The sequence below is a fragment of the Rattus norvegicus genome, chromosome 1, assembly GCF_021556685.1.
Source record: "Rattus norvegicus strain SHRSP/BbbUtx chromosome 1, alternate assembly SHRSP_T2T, whole genome shotgun sequence".
Classification (NCBI taxonomy): Eukaryota; Metazoa; Chordata; class Mammalia; order Rodentia; family Muridae; genus Rattus; species Rattus norvegicus.
Window position 1 is genome coordinate 184,715,489 of NC_141534.1, and position 19,734 is coordinate 184,735,222.

The window sequence follows — 19,734 nt, forward strand, 5'->3', positions numbered from 1 at the left end:
CCAACCCCAAGCCCATGGAATGTAAGTGAGTGAGCAATGCCATGTCCTAGTGGATATGGCTGTCATCATGTCTGGGAGGGTCTCCACAGTCTCTGACATCTGATTCTCACTGGCACAGACCTTGCTTGTGGTCTTCCAGTCCCTGCAGCCTGGTTATCTTGGTCTTGGCTTCTTCATGGGAAGTCATGCCTGCTTGTCTGCAGAAGGCTGACCAGGGCACTGAGATTCCTGTGTTCTCTCTTGGTTGTCTGAAGTTCTGTCCTTCTGCCATGAAGACACCATAATCAACACAAACAGGTGTGAAGGAAACCCTTTCTAGTGGTTTCCAGGGGGGGACTTCATGGACAGACGTGTGGCTGTACTTCTGCCAGTCCCTGACCTATCTATTAAGATTCTTTCATTTGTTTGTATGTTTTAGAATACGTGTTGCTGTGACTGTTAGGTGAGCTGAGCCTGGGTCTTGTGATAGAATCTGACAAGTCTGTCATTTTACATTGTGACCTTTTTGTGATAAGCGAGTTAAGAATCGATTGATTTTGAAGCATCCCCCGCTGTAATTCAATCAGCATTGAGTTCACGTTGCACATTCGGCTTGTGAGTCCCTTGTGGGGTGCCAACATCCATGGCTAAGGTCTTCATTCCTGCCTTATTTTGGCAATGTCGTTTCTTGGTGAACCTGCAGCCCAGTGATTTGACTAGACTGACTGGCCAGTGTGCTCCAGGGGTCTGCCTCTCTCTACCTCCCCAGCACGGGAGTGTACACAGGCACCACTATACCTGACTTTTTCAGTGGGTGCTGGGGAACAGGAACCAGCTCCTCATTCTACTTATCTAGCAAGCATTTGACCTGTTGGGCCATCTCCCCAGGCCTCCTGCATTTAGGCTTTTAAACAATATATTCCAGGATCTAGATGTGTTGGCACATTCCTGACATCCCAGTACTGTGGAGGCTGAGGCGGGAGGACTGTGAGCTGGGTGCAAAGAGTGGGAGCTTAAGAAAAGGAAGGGAAGGAAGGATAGAAAGGAAGAGGAAGGGAAGGTTGACAGGGAAGACAGGTAGGGTGCAAAGAACAACAAGGAGCAGCTTGTTTGGGGTTTCCCGCTACTCTGGGTTCCCTCAGCTTCTTCCTCTGTTTTCATTTCTTATTGTGTATGCAGTATTGTCATGTCTGTGACATGGAAAGAGCTAGAAAATATAGGGCTAGATGTTCCCTGGTCCTTAGTAGGTTTGAGAAGAGGGAACATACAAGGGCTCTAAGCCAGCATGTCCTTTGGCCTTTGCAGCTTTTAGCCCTGAGGAACAGTCTCTGAGGCTGTAGTCCAGGCAGATCCAGATGTTGGTCATCACAGAGTTTATCAGAGATGACTGTGCACTAGGGGAATGGGTTAACGGATGTGTCCAGAGGTGATTAGTTAGGCCTTTTGGAACAAAGGCAAGACAACCAGAAGCAGGCTCATCAGGCTTCAGGACAGGCAGGAAACAGAAGAGTTTCAAACACCAGGAAAACACCAGACATGGTCCATATGGCTTGTGTAGATCTAGGCATGTTGGCACACTCCTATCATCCTAGCAAACTCAACTGGTATTGCTGGATGTTGGTGTTTGGTGTTTGGACATTGGCTGGATTGGTATTTATGGACATTAAGCCCCTCCCCTCCCTGCTAGGCACAGGGCTGGTTTTCATATGTTGGCTAGAGTCAGTGGCATGCTTTTTCAGGTGAGTGACATACTTTGAGATTTTCCCTCTATCGTTCCTCCCTATCCCTCCCTACTCTCCCTTCCTTTCATCCCTCTCTCTGTTCCTTTTCTCTTTCGCTCCCTCCCTCCTTTCCTTCCTGTGGTTCCTATGGTGTCAAAAATTTAGTCCAGTGCCTTGTACATCCTAGGCCATCTGTGTGGTACTAAGCTATGTTTTCAACCCTTTTCACAGTTTCTTTGTTTAAATTTTAAAGCAGAGACTCTGTAAGTTGCCTAGGCTGGCTTTGAATTCACTCTAAAGCCTAAATCTATAACCTTAGACTTATAACATACAACCTATAACCCTTATTTAAGTTCCCTGAGTAGCTTGGAACACAGGCCAGTGCCACTGGCCTAGTTAGCCATGAACTTTTTTTAAGACAAGTACTGGACCCATCATGGAGAGACATCTCTGAGCAGATGGAAATTAGCAGTCTTTCTAGTCTCTGGAAAACAGTGTTGAGGACTTGGTGAAGAGAGGGCTCAGGATAGGGGCTATTCAAGGATGGAGAGTCCTGTCGGGCTCAGGCCAGCCTCCTTCCCTGAACACATTCAGAACTTTTGGGGTCCAACTCCATTATTGGCAGTTCCTTTCCATTGGGCCTAGGTTCTATCTCCTCTATGCATTACTGAAAGGGCAAAAAAACAATGTGAATCCAAAGTCCAGGCACACAGAGAAGTCTGCAACATGATCAAATCCTCAACAGACTCAGTGGCCTGACTCATGACCTCTGACACCAGAACCCTGTTAGAGACAGTGATCCGGACTGTGTCTGGGATGGCACCGATATCCTTCAGAGCATCCATCCTTGGTCCCTTAAACTCTATCAGATTAGTGTTCAATGAGCTGAAAAACAACTTTACTAGTCAATCACATTGATTAACAACCAACTCAGACAGTGTTTACTAAAACCCATGTGGGACCCATCCTGTTACAGATGAGAAAATTATACAATCACTAAAGCAAGACCTGTCTGCTTCCCTCCCTACCCAGTGCTCATTCCCCACAAGTAATGAAAAGTAAAGACTGTAATCCCTAAATGCATGGGGAGCATGGGGGGTGGGGAAGAACTACAGCCTTCACCTCTGAGAAACAGGACTCAGGGACTGGGATCCAGTTGACCTAAAGGAAGTCTGATCATTAGAGACCAAAAGAAAGGCAGAAAAAGGTGTGTGTGTGTGTGGGTGGGTGGGTGTGTGTGTGTGTGTGTGTGTGTGGGTGTGGGTGTCTCACAGCTGCATCTTTCTACCAGATCAAAATCAGCTCCAAACAAGCCCAAGGTTGAATGGGGGTGGAGAACATTAGTACACTTAATTATTCTTCCAGAATAAAAATGAATTCTAGCAACAGCTCTGAGGGAAGGCAAGGCAGGAGCAATTATAAGTTCTGAGATGCGTGCAAATGTTTGAATGAACAATCATTATAATAAGTACATTAAAATAAAAACAAGTCAAAGGGTTGCATTTGCATAAATAATCCAAGGTGAGAGTGTTGGATTGTCTAAGAATAAAAGGGACGTGGCCTTTCAAAGAGGAGATGTGGTAACCAATGTGTAGATCAGGAGAGACAGGTAGCAGCAAACTAAGACAGATAGTTTTTGGAAGATTTATTTGTGTGTAAACGTATATGCCTCTGTGTGTGTGTGGGGGGGCTTGTGCTTGTGTGTGAAGGTGTGGCTGTGGGTACACGTACTTCTGCCTTCATAGGGAAGCATTTACAGAAGGTGCTGAATGTCCTCTGTCACTCTGTGCCTATTCCTTTCAGAAAGGATCTCTCCCTGAACCAGAGACTCATTCTTTCTTGACTCTGCAGGAAGTTATTCCTGTCTCCACCCGGTAGGACCTGGGGTTACAAATTTTTCTGAGTGCCTGAATTGTTATGTTGGGATCTGAACTCCAGTCTCAGCAGCCCTCTTAATTATTGAGCCATCTCTCCAGCCCCCAGGCATTGAATTAATTAGTCAACCGTTATGTAGTTGATGTCTGTTTCTTATTCTTCCTCCTACCTTGATTGAGTGGGAAGAATCTTCCATAATTTCCCAGCATATTCACCCTCACCAAAATACCCACTAGGTAAACATCATCATATCTGCGTTCCAGCTGAGGAGTGAGGCACAATGAGTCAGAGTCCCTTTGTACTGTTATCTCTGTTGCTTCGTCTTTGTGTCTAGTCTCTTCTTCATTAGTTCACTCTTCCAGCTTCACAATGTCCCCAAGCTCTAAGGATGCAGTGTGAGGGTCCTACTCTGGGACCCTGCACTCTGTGAACATCTTCAAGGGATGTGATGGGAGAGGTTACCCAAGGGTTTGTTTGTTGAGACCGTCTCTTTGTGTAGTCCAAGCTTATCTGTACCTAGTTGTGTTGACCAAACTGGTCTAACTTGTAGCATTTCTCCTGCCTCTGCTACTTCAGTGCTGAAATTACAGGCATGGACCATTATACCCAGTCTTTTTATCATCATCATCATCATCATTATTATTATTATTATTATTATTATTATTATTATTATATTTTTATCATGTTCTTTCTCCTCCCAACTCCTCCAAGATCCCTCCTATTTCCCTACTCATACAACTTCATGTTCTCTCTCTCATAAACAAACAAAAACAAAAACAAAAATCAAATAAAAAAACTGACAAAACGAAACAAAAAGGACACACACATATACCAAAAAGAAATCAGAGCAAACAAACAGGAGTACATTTACTTTGGTCAACTATTCCTGAGCACAGCATTGGTTCTCAGTCTTCCTAATGCTGCGACCCTTTAATGCAGTTATTCATGCTGTTGTGACCTCCAGCCATATGTTATTTTTGCTGCTCCTTCATAACTGTAACTTTGCTACTGTTAAGAACTATAATGTAAATATTTTTGGAGATGGAGGTTTGTCAAAGGGGTCGAAACCACAGCTTGAGAACCTCTGGTGCGGGGCCTTCTCTGGACTCTGGTTGACACTCAATTGGAGAAAACCGGTTTACCCCTTCCCAATAGCAATTACAAATAGCATCTTGGTGAGGAGTGGGACTTTGTGCTCCCTCCTCATTCTCAGTGCTGGGATTTTGGTCTGTATTTTTTGGTTTTGAGTCAGGGTCTCACACTGTAGTCCAAGCTGGTCCAGGACTTGTTCTGTAGATGAGGCTGACCTGATATTGCAACAGCAATCCTCCTGCACCATGGTAGGATTACTGGTATGGGCTATCACCCTTAGGCGTTTGTTTGGGCTTGTTTTTGTCATTCTTGAGTCAGGATCTCAGGATGTAGCCCAGTGTACCCTGGCTAAGCCTGAATTTTCAGTGATACTCCTGTCTCTGTCCAAATGCTGGAATTACAGTCATACACCACCATATCCTGCTCCTGGATTGGCTTTTGTTTTGTTTTGTTTTGTTGGTTTTTGGAGGATGGAGATGGAGGATGTGAATACGTCAGCGGGGAGAAAGTGAGGACTGTTTTCCTCTTCGTATACTGATAGACGGATCTATAAAGCAGATATGGCATTCATATACAGTGATATTATTCATACATTCCTAAGGAAAGAATCGTGTAATGTGCAGCATCATGGATGAAAGTCGAGGGCCCAGAGAGAGTTTGCTGCTCTTGCAAATGGCCCTTCTCAGCACCCATTCGGGAAGGACCATAACCACCTGTAGCTCCAGCTCTAGAGGAGGCCTCTTCTGGCCTCCAAGGCACTGCAATCAAGTGCACATAAAACATACATACATACATACATACATACATACATACATACATACATACATATATACATGCATACATACATACACGCATACATACATGCATGCAAGCATGCATACATACATACATACATACATACATACATACATGTATACATACATACGTGCATACATACATTCCAGGCCAGTCAGGGCTTCGTAGTGAGATTCTATCTTTAAATGGGGGAGGAGGACTGCTTAAGTAGATCTCATAATTTTTTCCATGTTTTTGAATTCTTAGTCCCACACAAAAAATACAAGTTTTGAAGGAAGGAAAGGAAAATACAGGGAAGACAGTGAGGCAGAACTGTGGTTACTAGAGAAAACAGCACAGACTCTGTGGGATAGAGTTCTCAGGCCTCTAGAAATGCCTGATCCTCCCTCACCCTGCCTCACAGAGACTCTAGAAGCTGTCAAGTGCCTGTGGACTACTCATTCCAGAAGGCAAATGTCCTCCTTCTCTCTTACTGGAATGCGTTGTTAACATCCCAGAGCAGCTGAGTAGCATCAGAGGTGGGGGACAGTGGACGGGAGCACCCTGAGTTCCTGGTGCCATGGTAACTGCATCTCTCAAGGAGATGGTCGAATTAATTGTAAGCCACATTGGCCTCATTGCAGAACCAGCGCCTGATATCCACACTTAGATGGGGGAACTGACCTTAGAGAAAATTCAAAGCCAGCCTGGCCCACCTGGTGAGACTTGGAATAAAAAATAAAATAAAACAACATTTTAGAAGGGCTGTGGATATAATTCCATGGCAGCACACTTTCTCGGGATGGTAAGGCGAGGGACTTGAGCCCAGCACAGCCAGGGAAGCAAAACGCCACACGTTTGCATCGTTCTTGAGACTCATTGCCAGTCTCGTTTGGCACTTGCTGCACGGTGGATAAAAATCAAGTTAAATTAAACTAAATTAAAAGATAAAGCGGCATGCTGTCTTGTTTATGGACTTGACTGTGGTCCAAGCCTACCTTCTCTTATAGGCACAGACAGACTTGCTTGTCCTTAAGGTAGTATAAACATGTATAAAATGCATATAATACATAAAATATATACAATGTATGCAGCATTGATCAATTTCATCGCCTTTATCCTTTGATCTTGAAGATTCCGGCTCTACCGTATACCATCACAGCACCTTCTGCTGCCATTTGAACAGAAGCCTGGAGGGAAATTTTCCCCAGACAGTAGAGTGGAGGAGGGGATCTTTGAGAAACGCAGTCACTGTCCTGGTCACAGTGAGCCTGGAGAGGCTGTCTTGTGGGAGCAGAGTGGGAACTAAGGCTCAAGGAGAAAAGTATCTCCAGTCTGAACCAATGAGAGAAGAATAGAAATCTTGGCTCGGGCTTCTCCACCTGTCACCCTCTCAGGGCCAGTCTGCTTGCCAGCAGGGCTCAGTGACAATTTTCTGTTTCTCTAATTCTCTAGGATGGCTACTTCTCTCACCGGCCCAAAGAGAAAGTTCGGACCGACAGCAACAATGAGAACTCAGTCCCCAAGGACTTTGAGAATGTGGACAACAGCAACTTCGCACCCAGGACCCAGAAGCAGAAGCACCAGCCAGAGTTGGCAAAGAAGCCCCTCAGCAGGCAGAAAGAGCGTTTGCAGAGAAAGCTGGGCGCCCAGGACAAAGGACAGGGGCAGTCAGTCCTAGGAAAAGGCCCCAAGGAGGTGCTGCCTCCTCGGGAAAAAGCCCCAGGCAACAGTAGCCAAGGGAAGGATCTCTCAAGACACAGCCATAGCAGGAAGAGTGGTGGCGGTGGGTCCCCGGAAACTAAGTCTGACCAGGTCCCCAAGTGTGACATCTCTGGCAAGGAGGCCATCTCAGCGCTGACCCGCGCTAAGTCCAAGCACTGTCGCCAGGAGATTGCAGAAACCTACTGTCGCCACAAGCTGGGGCTGCTGATGCCAGAGAAGGTGGCTCGATTCTGTCCCCTGGAAGGTAAGTCCCTTTCTCCTGTCTCTGGCCCCATCCCCCTGCCTTCTCAGGCCCTCCAAGTATAGCCAAACCCTGACCACAAGATCTAATTTGTCTGGGAATTCTGCACTCCTTCTTACCAAATCACATGACATGTGTTAGTAGCGTAACCTGTTCCCTTTAGCAGAGATGTCCAACTTTGACACTTTGATATGATCTCAGTGTCTACAGATAGGTTATGCTGTGTTCATAGCTACCTGGAATCCACAGGCTACAGAAATAAGAAAAATTAGACTTGGTCACACCATGGCTTTTTACTTATGCAATATTGTAAAGCCCTAACATTATGTAAAGAACTATATGTCACCCAGAGATTATTTGAAGAATTCAGGATTATAATATCACACCATTTCATGTAAAAGGACACTGTTGGATATAGGTATTTGTAGGATCTGGTACACAGACCTCCATGAGGGACACCTCTTCATGGCTTTATGTATCCAGACAGTTATTAGACGGGTTGTGGTCCCAAACTCTAAGTGTCCCAAGGAAAGATGGGAAAGGAAGGTTTAGCATGGCCTTCCCACGTTTCCTCTTAGTCAAGTTCAGCATGACTTTTTGAGCTTGTAGCAGCAAATGTGTATCCATGCAACACTTCCTGTTCAATAGATTTACGAAGAAAGATCCTCCTTTCCAAAGCCTCTGTGTGGTCCAGGTGGTTCCTGTCTGTGTTCTTGATTGCACTTGGCACTTTGTGTGCAGCAATAATTAAGTAGAATGCACTGTTTCCAAGAGCTGCTCTTAGCCAGTGCCAGGCAGGGGCACTTTGGAAGTCTGAACCAAGATAATATGGCTCCTGTCACGCTTAGAGCTTGCATGCTGGCTCTGTGAAGAGTCAAGTAGCAAATCTCTACGATCACTGGGCTGTACGTTTTTATCCCAGATCTTAGGGCAAACACACAAACATCAACGCCCTTGTTTAGGTTCCAGTGGATTCAGACTGCTTTACTGCTTGCAAGAGGCTTCCATCCTGACCATCTAATTTAAGGGAGAAATGCCATGACATCAAAGATACATGCAGTTCATCTGACCTTTGGAATGTCGTAGTTCATTCTGGTTCACCTTAAATGTGCTCAGAAAGTTTCTGTCAGCCTACGGTTGGGCAAAGGCAACAACAAAAGCAAAGCTTACATTAAGACAATGTGTTGACTGCACCATGCAAGTTATTAAATACCGCATTGAAAGGGGAAAGCAGGTTGGCGTCGGGGTGGGTTTCGTTACCAATGTCATCAAGTTGAAGGGTCATATGTCATCCATCATTATGCTAGGGATCACCCTTAGTCAAATGTACAATGCTGTTCAGTCACCATGAATTTTGAGGAAACTGAGGCTCAGACAGGTTTAGGATGTGGGTGGAGGCGGGCAGTTAACAGACAGCAAAGCTGATATCAGAATTCAGGACGAAGAGTCTGAGTCCTCTTCCGTAACTCTGTTAGTCTTCAGGAGACACATGGATTTTCACTTCAACTGGAGTTGTATAAACCCCAAAGAAATTTAGCTGTCTGAGAGGTGTACCTCTCCTTCTCCTCAGTATAGTCCAAGGGAGAAGGGAGACTATCAGCTGAAGAAACAAGGGAGCTCGTGACAGTGATACAGAGTGTAGGTTCCAGGCTAGAGGGCCTGCATCTGCGACTCGGACTTCCCCTGCACAGACGTGAGACTTGGGGCAAGTTGCCTGCCTTCTCTGTGCCTTGGTGTTAGATTTATTCATCCCAGAGGGTTTAAAGACTACACAGTTAAGCAAATGTGCCTGGTCAGTGATGCACATTACACAGATACTTGCCTTGCAGCTTACCCCACAATCATCCACTACCACATAACAGAGTTTCCAGTCTCCTGGCTCATGCTGAGATGTCTGCAAGCTAGCGTGAGCTCACTGGGGCTGCCTGCAGGGTTGGCTGTCTCTGCCTTGGCGAAGGTGGCTTGCCCTCCCAGGACCTCAAAACTGGTTAATGGAGTTGGCATTTAAGACACATGGCACAACAGCCCCCATGATGCTTTAATTTCCTGCACCGTGGCCTCCCCTTTGCAGTAAATTTACTGTGAATAGACTAATTGCAAAATAACTCTAATTGGGTAGTTATCAATGAACAACTTCCCGTGAAACAGAATGGCTTACAATTAATAGCATTTAAGCCATAAACTATTCTTCTGCGAAAAGCAGGGATGTAATTACACCCCACAGGGAGATTGCCTTCCCTTCTGGAAACCATGACACCCGGAATTTCCTCTGCTCTGGAGGGATTGGCTTTGGCCTAGTGGTCCTTTGATATCTCCTGTGAAATGAGGAAAAGAGCTACAGAAGAGGGAACACTTGACATCAGGCAGCATAGGGACATTGCTGTCCCTCCCCACACAGAGGCACCCACTGGGCCTCGCCCAGACCATACCCTCTGAAGGCCAGGCCCTCAGAAAGGAAACTTATTTTCTATGTTGAATTTTCTGAGTGGTTTTGTTTCCGTGGCTCCTCTGCTTTTCCTGTTCCATAGCCTCATCCCAGGGGACGCTCTGGAGAAGATTTGCTCTCTACATTCTTGCTCTTCTGACCTTTGCTTTCTGCCTCCTGTGGAGAATAATCTTGAAAGAAGTGAATAGAAGACATCCTCCACTTCATTTGAGGACAACTGTTATCTGCTTGCACATATACAAGGGCAGAAGATTCCTGTAGACTGTCCACCAAGGAACATACAGAGAGAGAGATTCTCAGGGGTTTTGTGGAAAGACCTGTCCCTAAGTATGACCTCAGAAGAAGGTGTCTCCAGACCCCCAGCAAACCCTGCCTCCCAAAGATTGGATACTCATTGCAGCCACAAAGCTGCTATACACACACACAGACACACACACACACACAGACACACACACAGACAGACACACACACACATACACAACACTCATAGAGCTGCATGGATACCTATCCACCCTTTGGTCCCTAGAACCTCGGAGTTACTCTGACTGAACCTCCCTGTGTTTTATGGACTACAACTCTGTGAGGGCAACAGTCAAGGGCGTCTTGAACTGGAAAAAAAATGTGGTTTTTAGCTCAAGATCATGAAAGTCTAGTACTGAAACCATACCCCCTACCTTTACCTCAATCTGAAATCACCTAGGGATTCAGTCTCAGACTCTTGTGGTGGAGAGGGCTTGGCAAAGCTCAACATCTCATGCCATAGAGGCCAGGAAGCAAAGGCAAAGCATGAGCTGGAGGTGGGACAACCTTCTTCTTTTGTTTTTTAATCCATCTTGGTCTTTAGCCAGTGGGGGCTTACCTTCCCCTCTAAGCTAATCCCACCTGGAAATGCCACCAAAGACATACCCAAAGACTACTCCCCTGGTCACCTAGGTGCCTCTCAGTCCAATCAAGTTGGCTAAATCAGCACATCTGTGTCTCAGGGAGCTATGGCCAACAGTCCCCCAAGTCTCCCATCTGGAAGTGTCCCACCTGGACAGTTCCACTGGGACTTTTCTAAAGCACTTGGCTGTTCAAACCGAGAAGAAAGCTAGCCAGAAAGCCAACATCAAAAGTGACCCTCCTGCCTCCCTCCCACCTCTGCCACCTTCTCATCTTTCCCCAGAAGTGTCCAGCTGCTGCCCCTGCTGGAGAGGTAACTCTCGGTTAAACTTGTCTCTAGAGTGGGTTGGTCTCTAAGTGATGTGCCTGAAAACTAAGCTGAAAAGCTTGCACCAGAAGAAGGAAGCACCCATGACAGGACTCGCAGGAGGCCAGCTTCTGGAAACTTCCCTTATGAATAAGCACTCCTCAAACCAAGTGTATTTTTAAACAAGAGGATCATGGCTAGATGGAGTTTTTCTTGTGCTCTCACAATGACCTCTATAGACCAAGGGATTGGGAACAGGCTTCTCACTCTGCACTTGTGAGCTGCAGCTTGGAGCAGTTCTGCCTAGAGAGAGCCTGACTAATCGGCTTCCCTTTTGTTCAAGGCCGGAAGGGGATTTCGGAAAAGGATAAAGCCCCTGCATGGCTGGGAGGCAGTGCAAGCCGGGTTGCTTTACTGGCCTAGAGCACATGGGTGCCTGTCTCCTCTTCCCTGGCTACCTCACCCCATCGCACAACAACTCTCCCTCCCTTAGGTAACCATGGAGACACTAGCATCTGGGACCCTGTTGCCTGGAATGTCACAGGCAGTTTGAGAATACTAGTAATTTGGGTTGTACAGTTGGCAAGCTTCTTTTTTCATAAATTTGAACAAAATTGTTGATTCTTCCAGCACCTGGCACCAGGCTTGATGTTCATCAAGTATCTGTTGCTATTGAGTGGTTTGAGATAAGGGGATGAAAGAAATCCTAGCTCACATCCTCTGGCTTTTTCACAACCCTGGGGAGCGTGGAGGGTACCCAACAAATGCTATGGAAACTCATCTTGAACAAGAACATTGATCTCTTCCCTCAGCACACTTCAATGTTACCTGTTTCACTAAGTCGAAAGATGCATGAAACAGTGCATTGCCTGAACAACACAACTTCAAGGAGGAAGGGTGTCTGGGCTCCGTTTCAAAGGCTGTGGTCCATCGTCACTTGGCTTCATTGTTTTGTGGCTGTGGCAAGACAGGGTAGAGCATCAGGGCAGAGAATGATGGGCATCGGTAGAGCAGAGCTGCTTACTCATGGCAGCAAGAATACAAAGTCAGAAAGGAAGGGACTGGGGACCAGTTATACCCTTCAGGGCCATGGCCCTAGTGACCCATTCCTTTCAAATAGGCTTTGTCTTCAAGTTTCCATCGCCTTCTAACAATTGCACTGAAAGATGCTTCCATCCATGGGTTGATGACTTAATGAGGGCAGAGACCTCCTGAGCCAGTCATTCTCAGAAAGCCCCACATCTGAACACAGGCAGAATTATAGACCAAAACTTTTGGCAGATGAGCCTTTTAAAAGAATATTCCATATCCAGTCCCCAACAAGCACCTATCACATATTAAATGATATATGGGTGCCAAATGGGCGATGTGGTGAAGCTGACTTCGGCCCTCACATTGCAGGATAGTGATGGGAGGTAGGCGGAGAAGGTGCAGGCTATCACTCAGCTGGCATCAAGCAGGGTAGAGGGAAGGACTGTGAGTCTGACCCGAGTGTCTCCAGGTAGGTAGAGAAATGGTCTTAGGATATAAATTTGGACTCTCTTGGAAGCACTTGCTAAGAATGTCGACACTCTCCAGGAGGAAGGATCGCTTACATTCTTGAGCAGACTGAGTTCACTGATGGACTCAGCTCATGTGTGTTTAGCAATTCCCACGTTCCAGGTAACGGTGCAGGAATAAGATCCATAAACAGGGCAGATGGAGCTAGCTACCCTCATAGAGCTTCTGTTCTAGAAGCTAACTGTTGTCAAATACGAACCAGACTCTTTACAGCCCGGAAAATAGGTTTGCACCTGTGGGCCCAATACCAGATCACCCCTTGATTGGTGGTTGATGGTTTTGGAAACTCTCAGCGGGGGCTGGCAGATCTGTGTCTGCAGCAGAGCCTTTGGCAAAGCCAAAGCTTTGCTTAGGATGGCAATTCAAATAAGACAGTCTAGGAGGCTGAGGATTAGCTCCCAGGATACAGTACTTTACCCAGCATGCCCTAGGCTCCAGGCTCCATCCCAAGCACTGTGTAAACTAGGTAAGGTGGAGCAGCACTCCAGAGGTGGAGGCAGGAAGACAGAAGTTCATGGTCATCCTTGGAGACATGGGAGTTTGAAACAAGTCTGAGCTACCTAAATCCCTGTGTGTAAACAGATAGATAGACGTAAACTGAGCAGACCGAATCCGAAAATTCAGAATCTGAAGTGCTCCAAGATACATGTTTTTGTTTTCTTGAGACAAGTTATTAATTACTCCGTATCCCAGGCTGGCCTGAAACTCCGTGATTCTTCTGCTTCAGCCTTCTAATGCTGAGCTTCCAGGTGTGAGCCATGGTGCCCAGGTCCGCCTAATTTTGAGCACAGCCAACTCCACCCCTCAAGAGGAAAATGCCAAATTTGACCTGTTGTGAGAGTATTCAAAACGCAGACACTCTCAAAATAGCACATGAAATTACCTTCAGGTATGTATGTAAGTTATACATGCAATGTAAATGACTATACATACATTCCATGTTTAGACTTGAATCCCATCTACAAGCTATCTCATTATGTACAGGAAAAGGTATTTTTAAAAACCTGAAATCTGAGCCTTTCTGGTCACAAACTTCATGGACAAGGGGTCCAAAACCTGTGATCACACTTCAAAGTCCTCAGGGGATGGCTAATTGCCAAGGATGATACTTAGCAAGTGAGTTATGTTAACTCAATGACTCCTTCTGCCAACTCTGTTATCCAGGAAATTAGGGCACATGGAGAGGGACGACTGGCCAAAATCACACAGTTAACAAGTAGCAGAGTCAGGATTCAGTAGCCAAGGGTCCAATGGCCAGAGGCTCAACCATATGCTTTGCCACTTACAAAAGCCGGAAGCGTGTGCAGTGCTCTGCCTATGGCGCCTCCCAGCTGCTGCAAGAGACTCACACCGTCAGGCTGTTGACTTGCTGCTGGATGGGGGAGCCATTCCACTGGAGCCCCCCCCCCGACTGGCCTTCGAAGTTAGCTGGTCACTTTAGATAAGGAACAGACTGTATGGTTGCCCCATTTCTCTGTCACTTTCTGGTCGCCCGGAGTATTTGCATTAGTGTGATATGACAAAGCAATAATTTTTCATTGTATCCTTCAGTCACCCATGAGAGATTGGATTTAGGTCACAATTTATTACCCCGTGGAATTTAATCCAATTTTTAACACCATGTCAGCCACTCCAGTATTAGAGCTTTTTTAATGGCTGTGAAATTTATACAATGATAAAGTAATTTAAAACATATGTAGGAAGAGCATTGGGACAAATTGATGTGTATAGAACCCTACGGTAAAAATTGAATAGGAGATAAACATGGGAAATGGTGATTGATTACAGGATGGTGGAAACTGTGTCCCACTGATCAGCTTCTAATGGCAAAATTAGTAAACTAATTCATTCTTCACAGCTTTGAGGAGAGTTTCCGTTGCCCTAAATCAAGATCGAGGCTCAGTCACAAAGCACAAATTAATAGCTCACCTCCAAGTGCTGTGTGCCTCAACTTAGAAACAGGCCTGAGTGACTGGGAGGCTGCCAATAGCCTGTCTCAGGGGACCTTTCCTGCCACCAACAGCAGGAGGGATGGCAGAATCTTCCTGTGTTTATTTAGAGTATGTGCATGTGCATTTGTGTATATGCGTGAGTGTGCTATGTGTGTGTGCACTAGTGTGTGTGTGTGTGAGAGAGAGAGAGAGAGAGAGAGAGAGAGAGAGAGAGAGAGAAAGTGAGAGTACATGATCATACCTGAGTTTGTATGTGTGTATGCAAGTGCATGTACATGAGTGCCTGTGAGTGTGTGCATGTTTGTGTGCATGTGTGTGATATGTACATATACCTGTTGGGGTAGAGGACACCTGGTGCCCTGCTCTCTGCCTTATGTCTTATTTCCCAGGGCCTTTCACTGAGCCCTGTCTTAGACTGCCAAGTGACGTCCTCTCTCTGCCCAACCTTCCACTCTGGGGTTGTACACAACCATGCTTGGCATTTTATGTGAGTTTTGGAGATTTGAAATCAGAGTTTCACACTAACTGCCCCTTTCCACTGAGCCATCTGCCCAGCTCATACTCAGTTTTAGAAAGTCATCAGCTCTCTCCTGTCTCCCAAAGATACACACAATTAGTGCTATTCTGAAGGCACAAAGGCAACACCTCTTTGCTGCTGACCATGGGTGGCTCATGCACAGGTCTGAGTCCCCCAGGACACTGTGTTAGTTACTTTTATGTTGATGTGACAAGAGCCTGAAAACAACTTAGAAAGATTTATTCCAGTTCCTGTCTTCAGGGGACACAGGAAGCACAACACAAGCTCTATCCACTGTACCCCAGAGGGGTGTTGTTTGCTGTTGTTGTTTGCTGCTTGGGGTTTTGTTTCTCCTCAATGGGTATAGATTTCAGGTTTGCTAGATGGATATGTTTTAGAATTGATGGTCCAGTGCTGAATATACTTGACACTCCCAAATTATATGCCTGGAAATTGTTTGAGAGTAGCTTTTGCATTGCGCGGATTGTCACAAGGTGATTTTGCAGTTAGGCCTTCTGCACACATACACTGTTTCACTTAGGCTCCTGGATCAGCTCTGATAGGATGCTCTGGTAAGAACTGCTAACTCTTTCCAGAGGTAACTTTTTCTCACCTTCATTTTGGGATAGTAGGGGGCGGGGGGTCATTGTGTATTGAGTGGAACAACAGAATAATCGGATTTACAAAGGGGGGGGTGACAATTTCTGTGAAAGACTAGCTACTGAATATTCCAGGTGTAGCAGAACCTGATACCTTAACTCCTCAGCTGTACATGGAAAGGACTAGGTATGGCTGTGCCCTCATAGATAGCTGTTTACAAACAGACAGACAGGATTTGGCCCAAGGTTGTTCTGTGTACACTCCTGCTTTAAGACAAACTGTGCCTCTGTGTCCTTAAGGCAGTGGCAGACTGAGAAGAGAATTTGCAGAATGGAAGATGTTTACTTACTCCCCCATTATCCCCCCAAGGTCAAACTTGTTCTGACCTAAAAGTTAGGAGGAACCTCAGCAGGCCTCAGGCATCCCTTCAGGTCTGCAGCATAGATGTTGCCTCCTCTGCTCCCCATGCACTCCTAGGAAAGCTCTCAGGACAGAGCCCCTGCAAGGTGACCTGAAGGCTCAACAGAACCAGAGCAGCCATGGCCGGGCATGAAAGAACTTGGTCCAGCTCCTGATGCTGGCTAGACTGCACTGTTTGTTTCTGAACTTTATTAGCATTGCAGCAGGGGACCAAGAGAATTTAGAGGCACTGCTGCCAGTGCTTTCAAAGTCTAGGCCTCAAAGGGCAATTAACCTGGTTATCGAGGCCCCCCTCCCTTCCTTGTTTATGGCTGTGAACACAGGAAATGCAGTGTTGGGTACATGGACTGCTATCAAGGAATTTAACTGTAATTTAAAAGGCTCTATGGGAAGGACCCCAGTGGCTGATTAAGAATGCATTTGTAGAGTAATAAAGACTCCAGCAGCTCAGTGGAGCTCAGCCTCCAGACTTATTTATGAATCTGGAATCTTGTCAGGTTCCTCGGGGGAAGGGGTATACACTGGGTTTGTCTGGCTCCAAATGTTTTGGACCGGATCCTTGCAGAATGTAGGATGGAGAAAATGGTCCTGCCTTTCTTTGTTCTTGGGATCCTGAAGTTAAATGTCAGTACCACTAGGGACTAGGAACAGAACAAAGGTGTCTGGCCTCGCTCTGCCTCATTTTTTCCATCTGTGAGATGGGACTAGTAATAGCCTCCTCCCTTGCATGTCCTGCCAGGTGGTAGATACAGAGTGCGCTGGGATAGGTGAGCTGCTCATTTAGTAGGCCACCCTGTCACAGTTTTCATCTTCAGTGCATTATGTTCTGGGGAGCCCAGATGACTGCTGATGGTGAGCTCACACTTATGCCTGAGCAAACTGAGAGAGTCCGTTCTCAATTCTCACGCTCCACTCAGCAACCTCTATAGCCAAGGCCCAGCATCTCCTGTGACTGTCATAATGCCTTCTAACCCATGCCTTCATATCTGACTGCTGTATCTACCCATTCTCTCCCCACAAATGACTCTTCATGCTACTCCTAGAACGTTCTCCTTTTATCTGCCCTGCAACATTTTGTTGTGGTTTCCTGACAGCCCACTGAAGGGAGACCTCTTCTCTGAGTCTACACCCTGGTGGTACCTGTGGTCTTGGGTTGGTCACCCCCACACTTTCTCCAGACTCCTCACTTCTCTTCCCTTCAGGGCTCAGTGAGTCCTGGCCCCCACCTGCATCTGCTGGAGAAAGCAGACTTAGGCTGGAGCCTTCTCCCCATGCTGGTCCTTCTATCCATACTCCTGTCATCGTGTCTGTCCTGCTGAGCTTATGTGTATCTTGAGCTCCCTCAGGGCTACTTAAAATTTTCTTTAAATTAAAAAGAAAATATTGTGTGTGCACGCATGCCAAAGTATGTATATGGAGATCAGAGGACAACTTAGTTTTCTCTTTCTACCATGTGGATTTGGAAAATTGAACTCATACCATCAGGCTTGGAGGCAACCATCTTTACTCACTCTAATTTAACCACCTTGCCACCTGCTTTTCTTTGGTAGCATTTACCACAGTTTGAGATAGACACAGGTCTGAGGGATCACTCATCTGGCATCTCTATTCCAAATTAGACCTTACTATTCATGACACTGTTCTTGTTTTCTTCTTACTCTACGCGATGCAAAATAGATATCCAAAATGGATATGTGGAGGAAGGGATAGTCGGATGGGTGGATGGATGGAGTGATAGATGGAGGAATCCAATGTGAAAGTGGGATGTGTGTGCCCCTTGGCTGTTTTGTACACACTGCTGGAGGGACTCTTTATAAGGTTTCTAAATGAACTGAGCACTCATGTGACCAAGGAGCAGAAGAGAGGAACAAGTGACAGCACCTTAGTATGCAAGGACAAGTATGTCAAAAAGAGGCGAGAACCCCAGGGGCCTGGTGGTCCTACAGAGCTCAGAACACAGGTGTGCTGGGTGGTCTGTCATTAACTTGGCTGGATTTAAGGTTGGCTTGTCATGCCTTTCTCAGGGTAACTGTGAGAGTGTCTGGACAGAATTGAGAGAGAACAGAAAGAAAACCCACATACAGCACAGGGGTACCATCCCATGTAATGGAGACTTGGATAGAGTAAAAGTGGGGGACAGTCAGATGAACACAGCTCTTATCACTTCTTTCTATTTACCGTCTGCCATAACATGAGCTCCTCTGCCTCTCCTTAGCGACCAGAGGATGGGCTGAACCCTCCGGCCATGAGCAAACGAGAGCCTTCTTTACAAAGTTGTTTCTGTCATGTACTTTCTGAGGCAGTAAGGCAAGTTACTAACATGCTTCAAAGTGCCCCCCACCCACAGTGGGATGAGGTAGATGACCCCCTAAAGCCCACATCTGAGTTCTCTAACACTGGGACTCTGCATTCTGATGGCTGGCACCCTGCTTTGGTGAAACTGCAGCCCACCCACCTGTTTGTTGCTGTAGCTTCTGTCTATAGCTGCTTCCCCCAGTCCAAGGGCAAAGTTCAGTAGTTACAATAGGGCTCATATGGAACCCAAAGCCCTCCTGATCAATCTGTCCCTTTACAGAGATACCTACTACCTCTGCTCTTAGACAAAAGCTGAGCCTGGCTGGCCATGTCCAGTGTGTGTTTAAATGTGCTACAGATTCGTTATAGTTCAGAATTCCTAAGTGGGAAAACAGAACAGATTCAACCAGGAACAACAAAAACTGACTTTCCATTGATTTTGAGAGATAGTGTGAGTTTCTCGAGGTTGCAGGGAAAATGTCTTATCCGAACTCACTATAAGAGAGAAGACCTCCTCCAGTCAATGTCTCCCAAGTACCTACAATCACTGAAAGGACGCTGTGCAAGGGTGTAGTGGCCTGACATATAGCAGATGCTCAACAAATGTTTGTTGAATGAGGAGTGAATGAATGACAACCTTGAGAGGATGCAGAGTGGTGTTGCCCTGGAGTGTCTTAAAAGTGACTGGACAAGAAGAGTGAGTATTTTCCAGCCCGGTCACCTGGGCTATTGACTAACATGCTCAGAACACATTGAACACATAGCACCACGTGAGGAACTCCCAGAGTCCCTGGGTTTGGTCAATAGATGGCAGGTAGCCTGGCACTCCTGGGGTCTCTTGGGGAGCAGAGCTGGGTTCAGATGAATATTGGATCATCCTTCAAACCCCCTGGTAAGAAGTGCTGAGGATTGCAGTCTCCAGCTTCTAATTACACCTCTCAGGAAGGAAGAGACCTCTGCCCCAGGCACACTTCACCACTGATCTGAACTGTGACACGGGCTCTGTTTAATTACATATGCTTTTCCCTGGAATCATTGAAATGGTCTGAGAAAGTGGCTCCCTGTCCCCCTTCAACTCCAAACTTCACAGTCTATTTAGTCAAGGTCTATGACCCTGTGTGGGAACAGGCATGGTGGACAGGATCTACCCCAAGTGAAGACCGTGAGAAAATCCTACTGGGAAGAAAGGCAATGCTAAGTTTCTTAGTATGGGAGGAGAAAAAATTTGAAAAGTACTGTGGACCTCTCCACAGTAATAAGATTAACAGGGATCATTTGTAGGAGTCCCATTATTTCACATTCAGTTTGAGATACTCTAGATTTTATACCAAGAAGCCCCACTGCATGT

The 19,734-nt window shown here is 46.2% G+C and overlaps 1 protein-coding gene across 2 annotated transcripts in view; it reads left to right on the plus strand.

Annotated features, from left to right (window-relative positions):
• The window catches only part of Xylt1 (xylosyltransferase 1), a 286,510-nt gene that overhangs the window by 161,038 nt on the left and 105,738 nt on the right, over positions 1 to 19,734 (plus strand). For both annotated transcript variants that reach the window (XM_087586867.1, NM_022295.3), the window contains 1 exon segment: positions 6,897 to 7,410. In XM_087586867.1, coding sequence (XP_087442993.1) covers positions 6,897 to 7,410 — 514 coding nt within the window.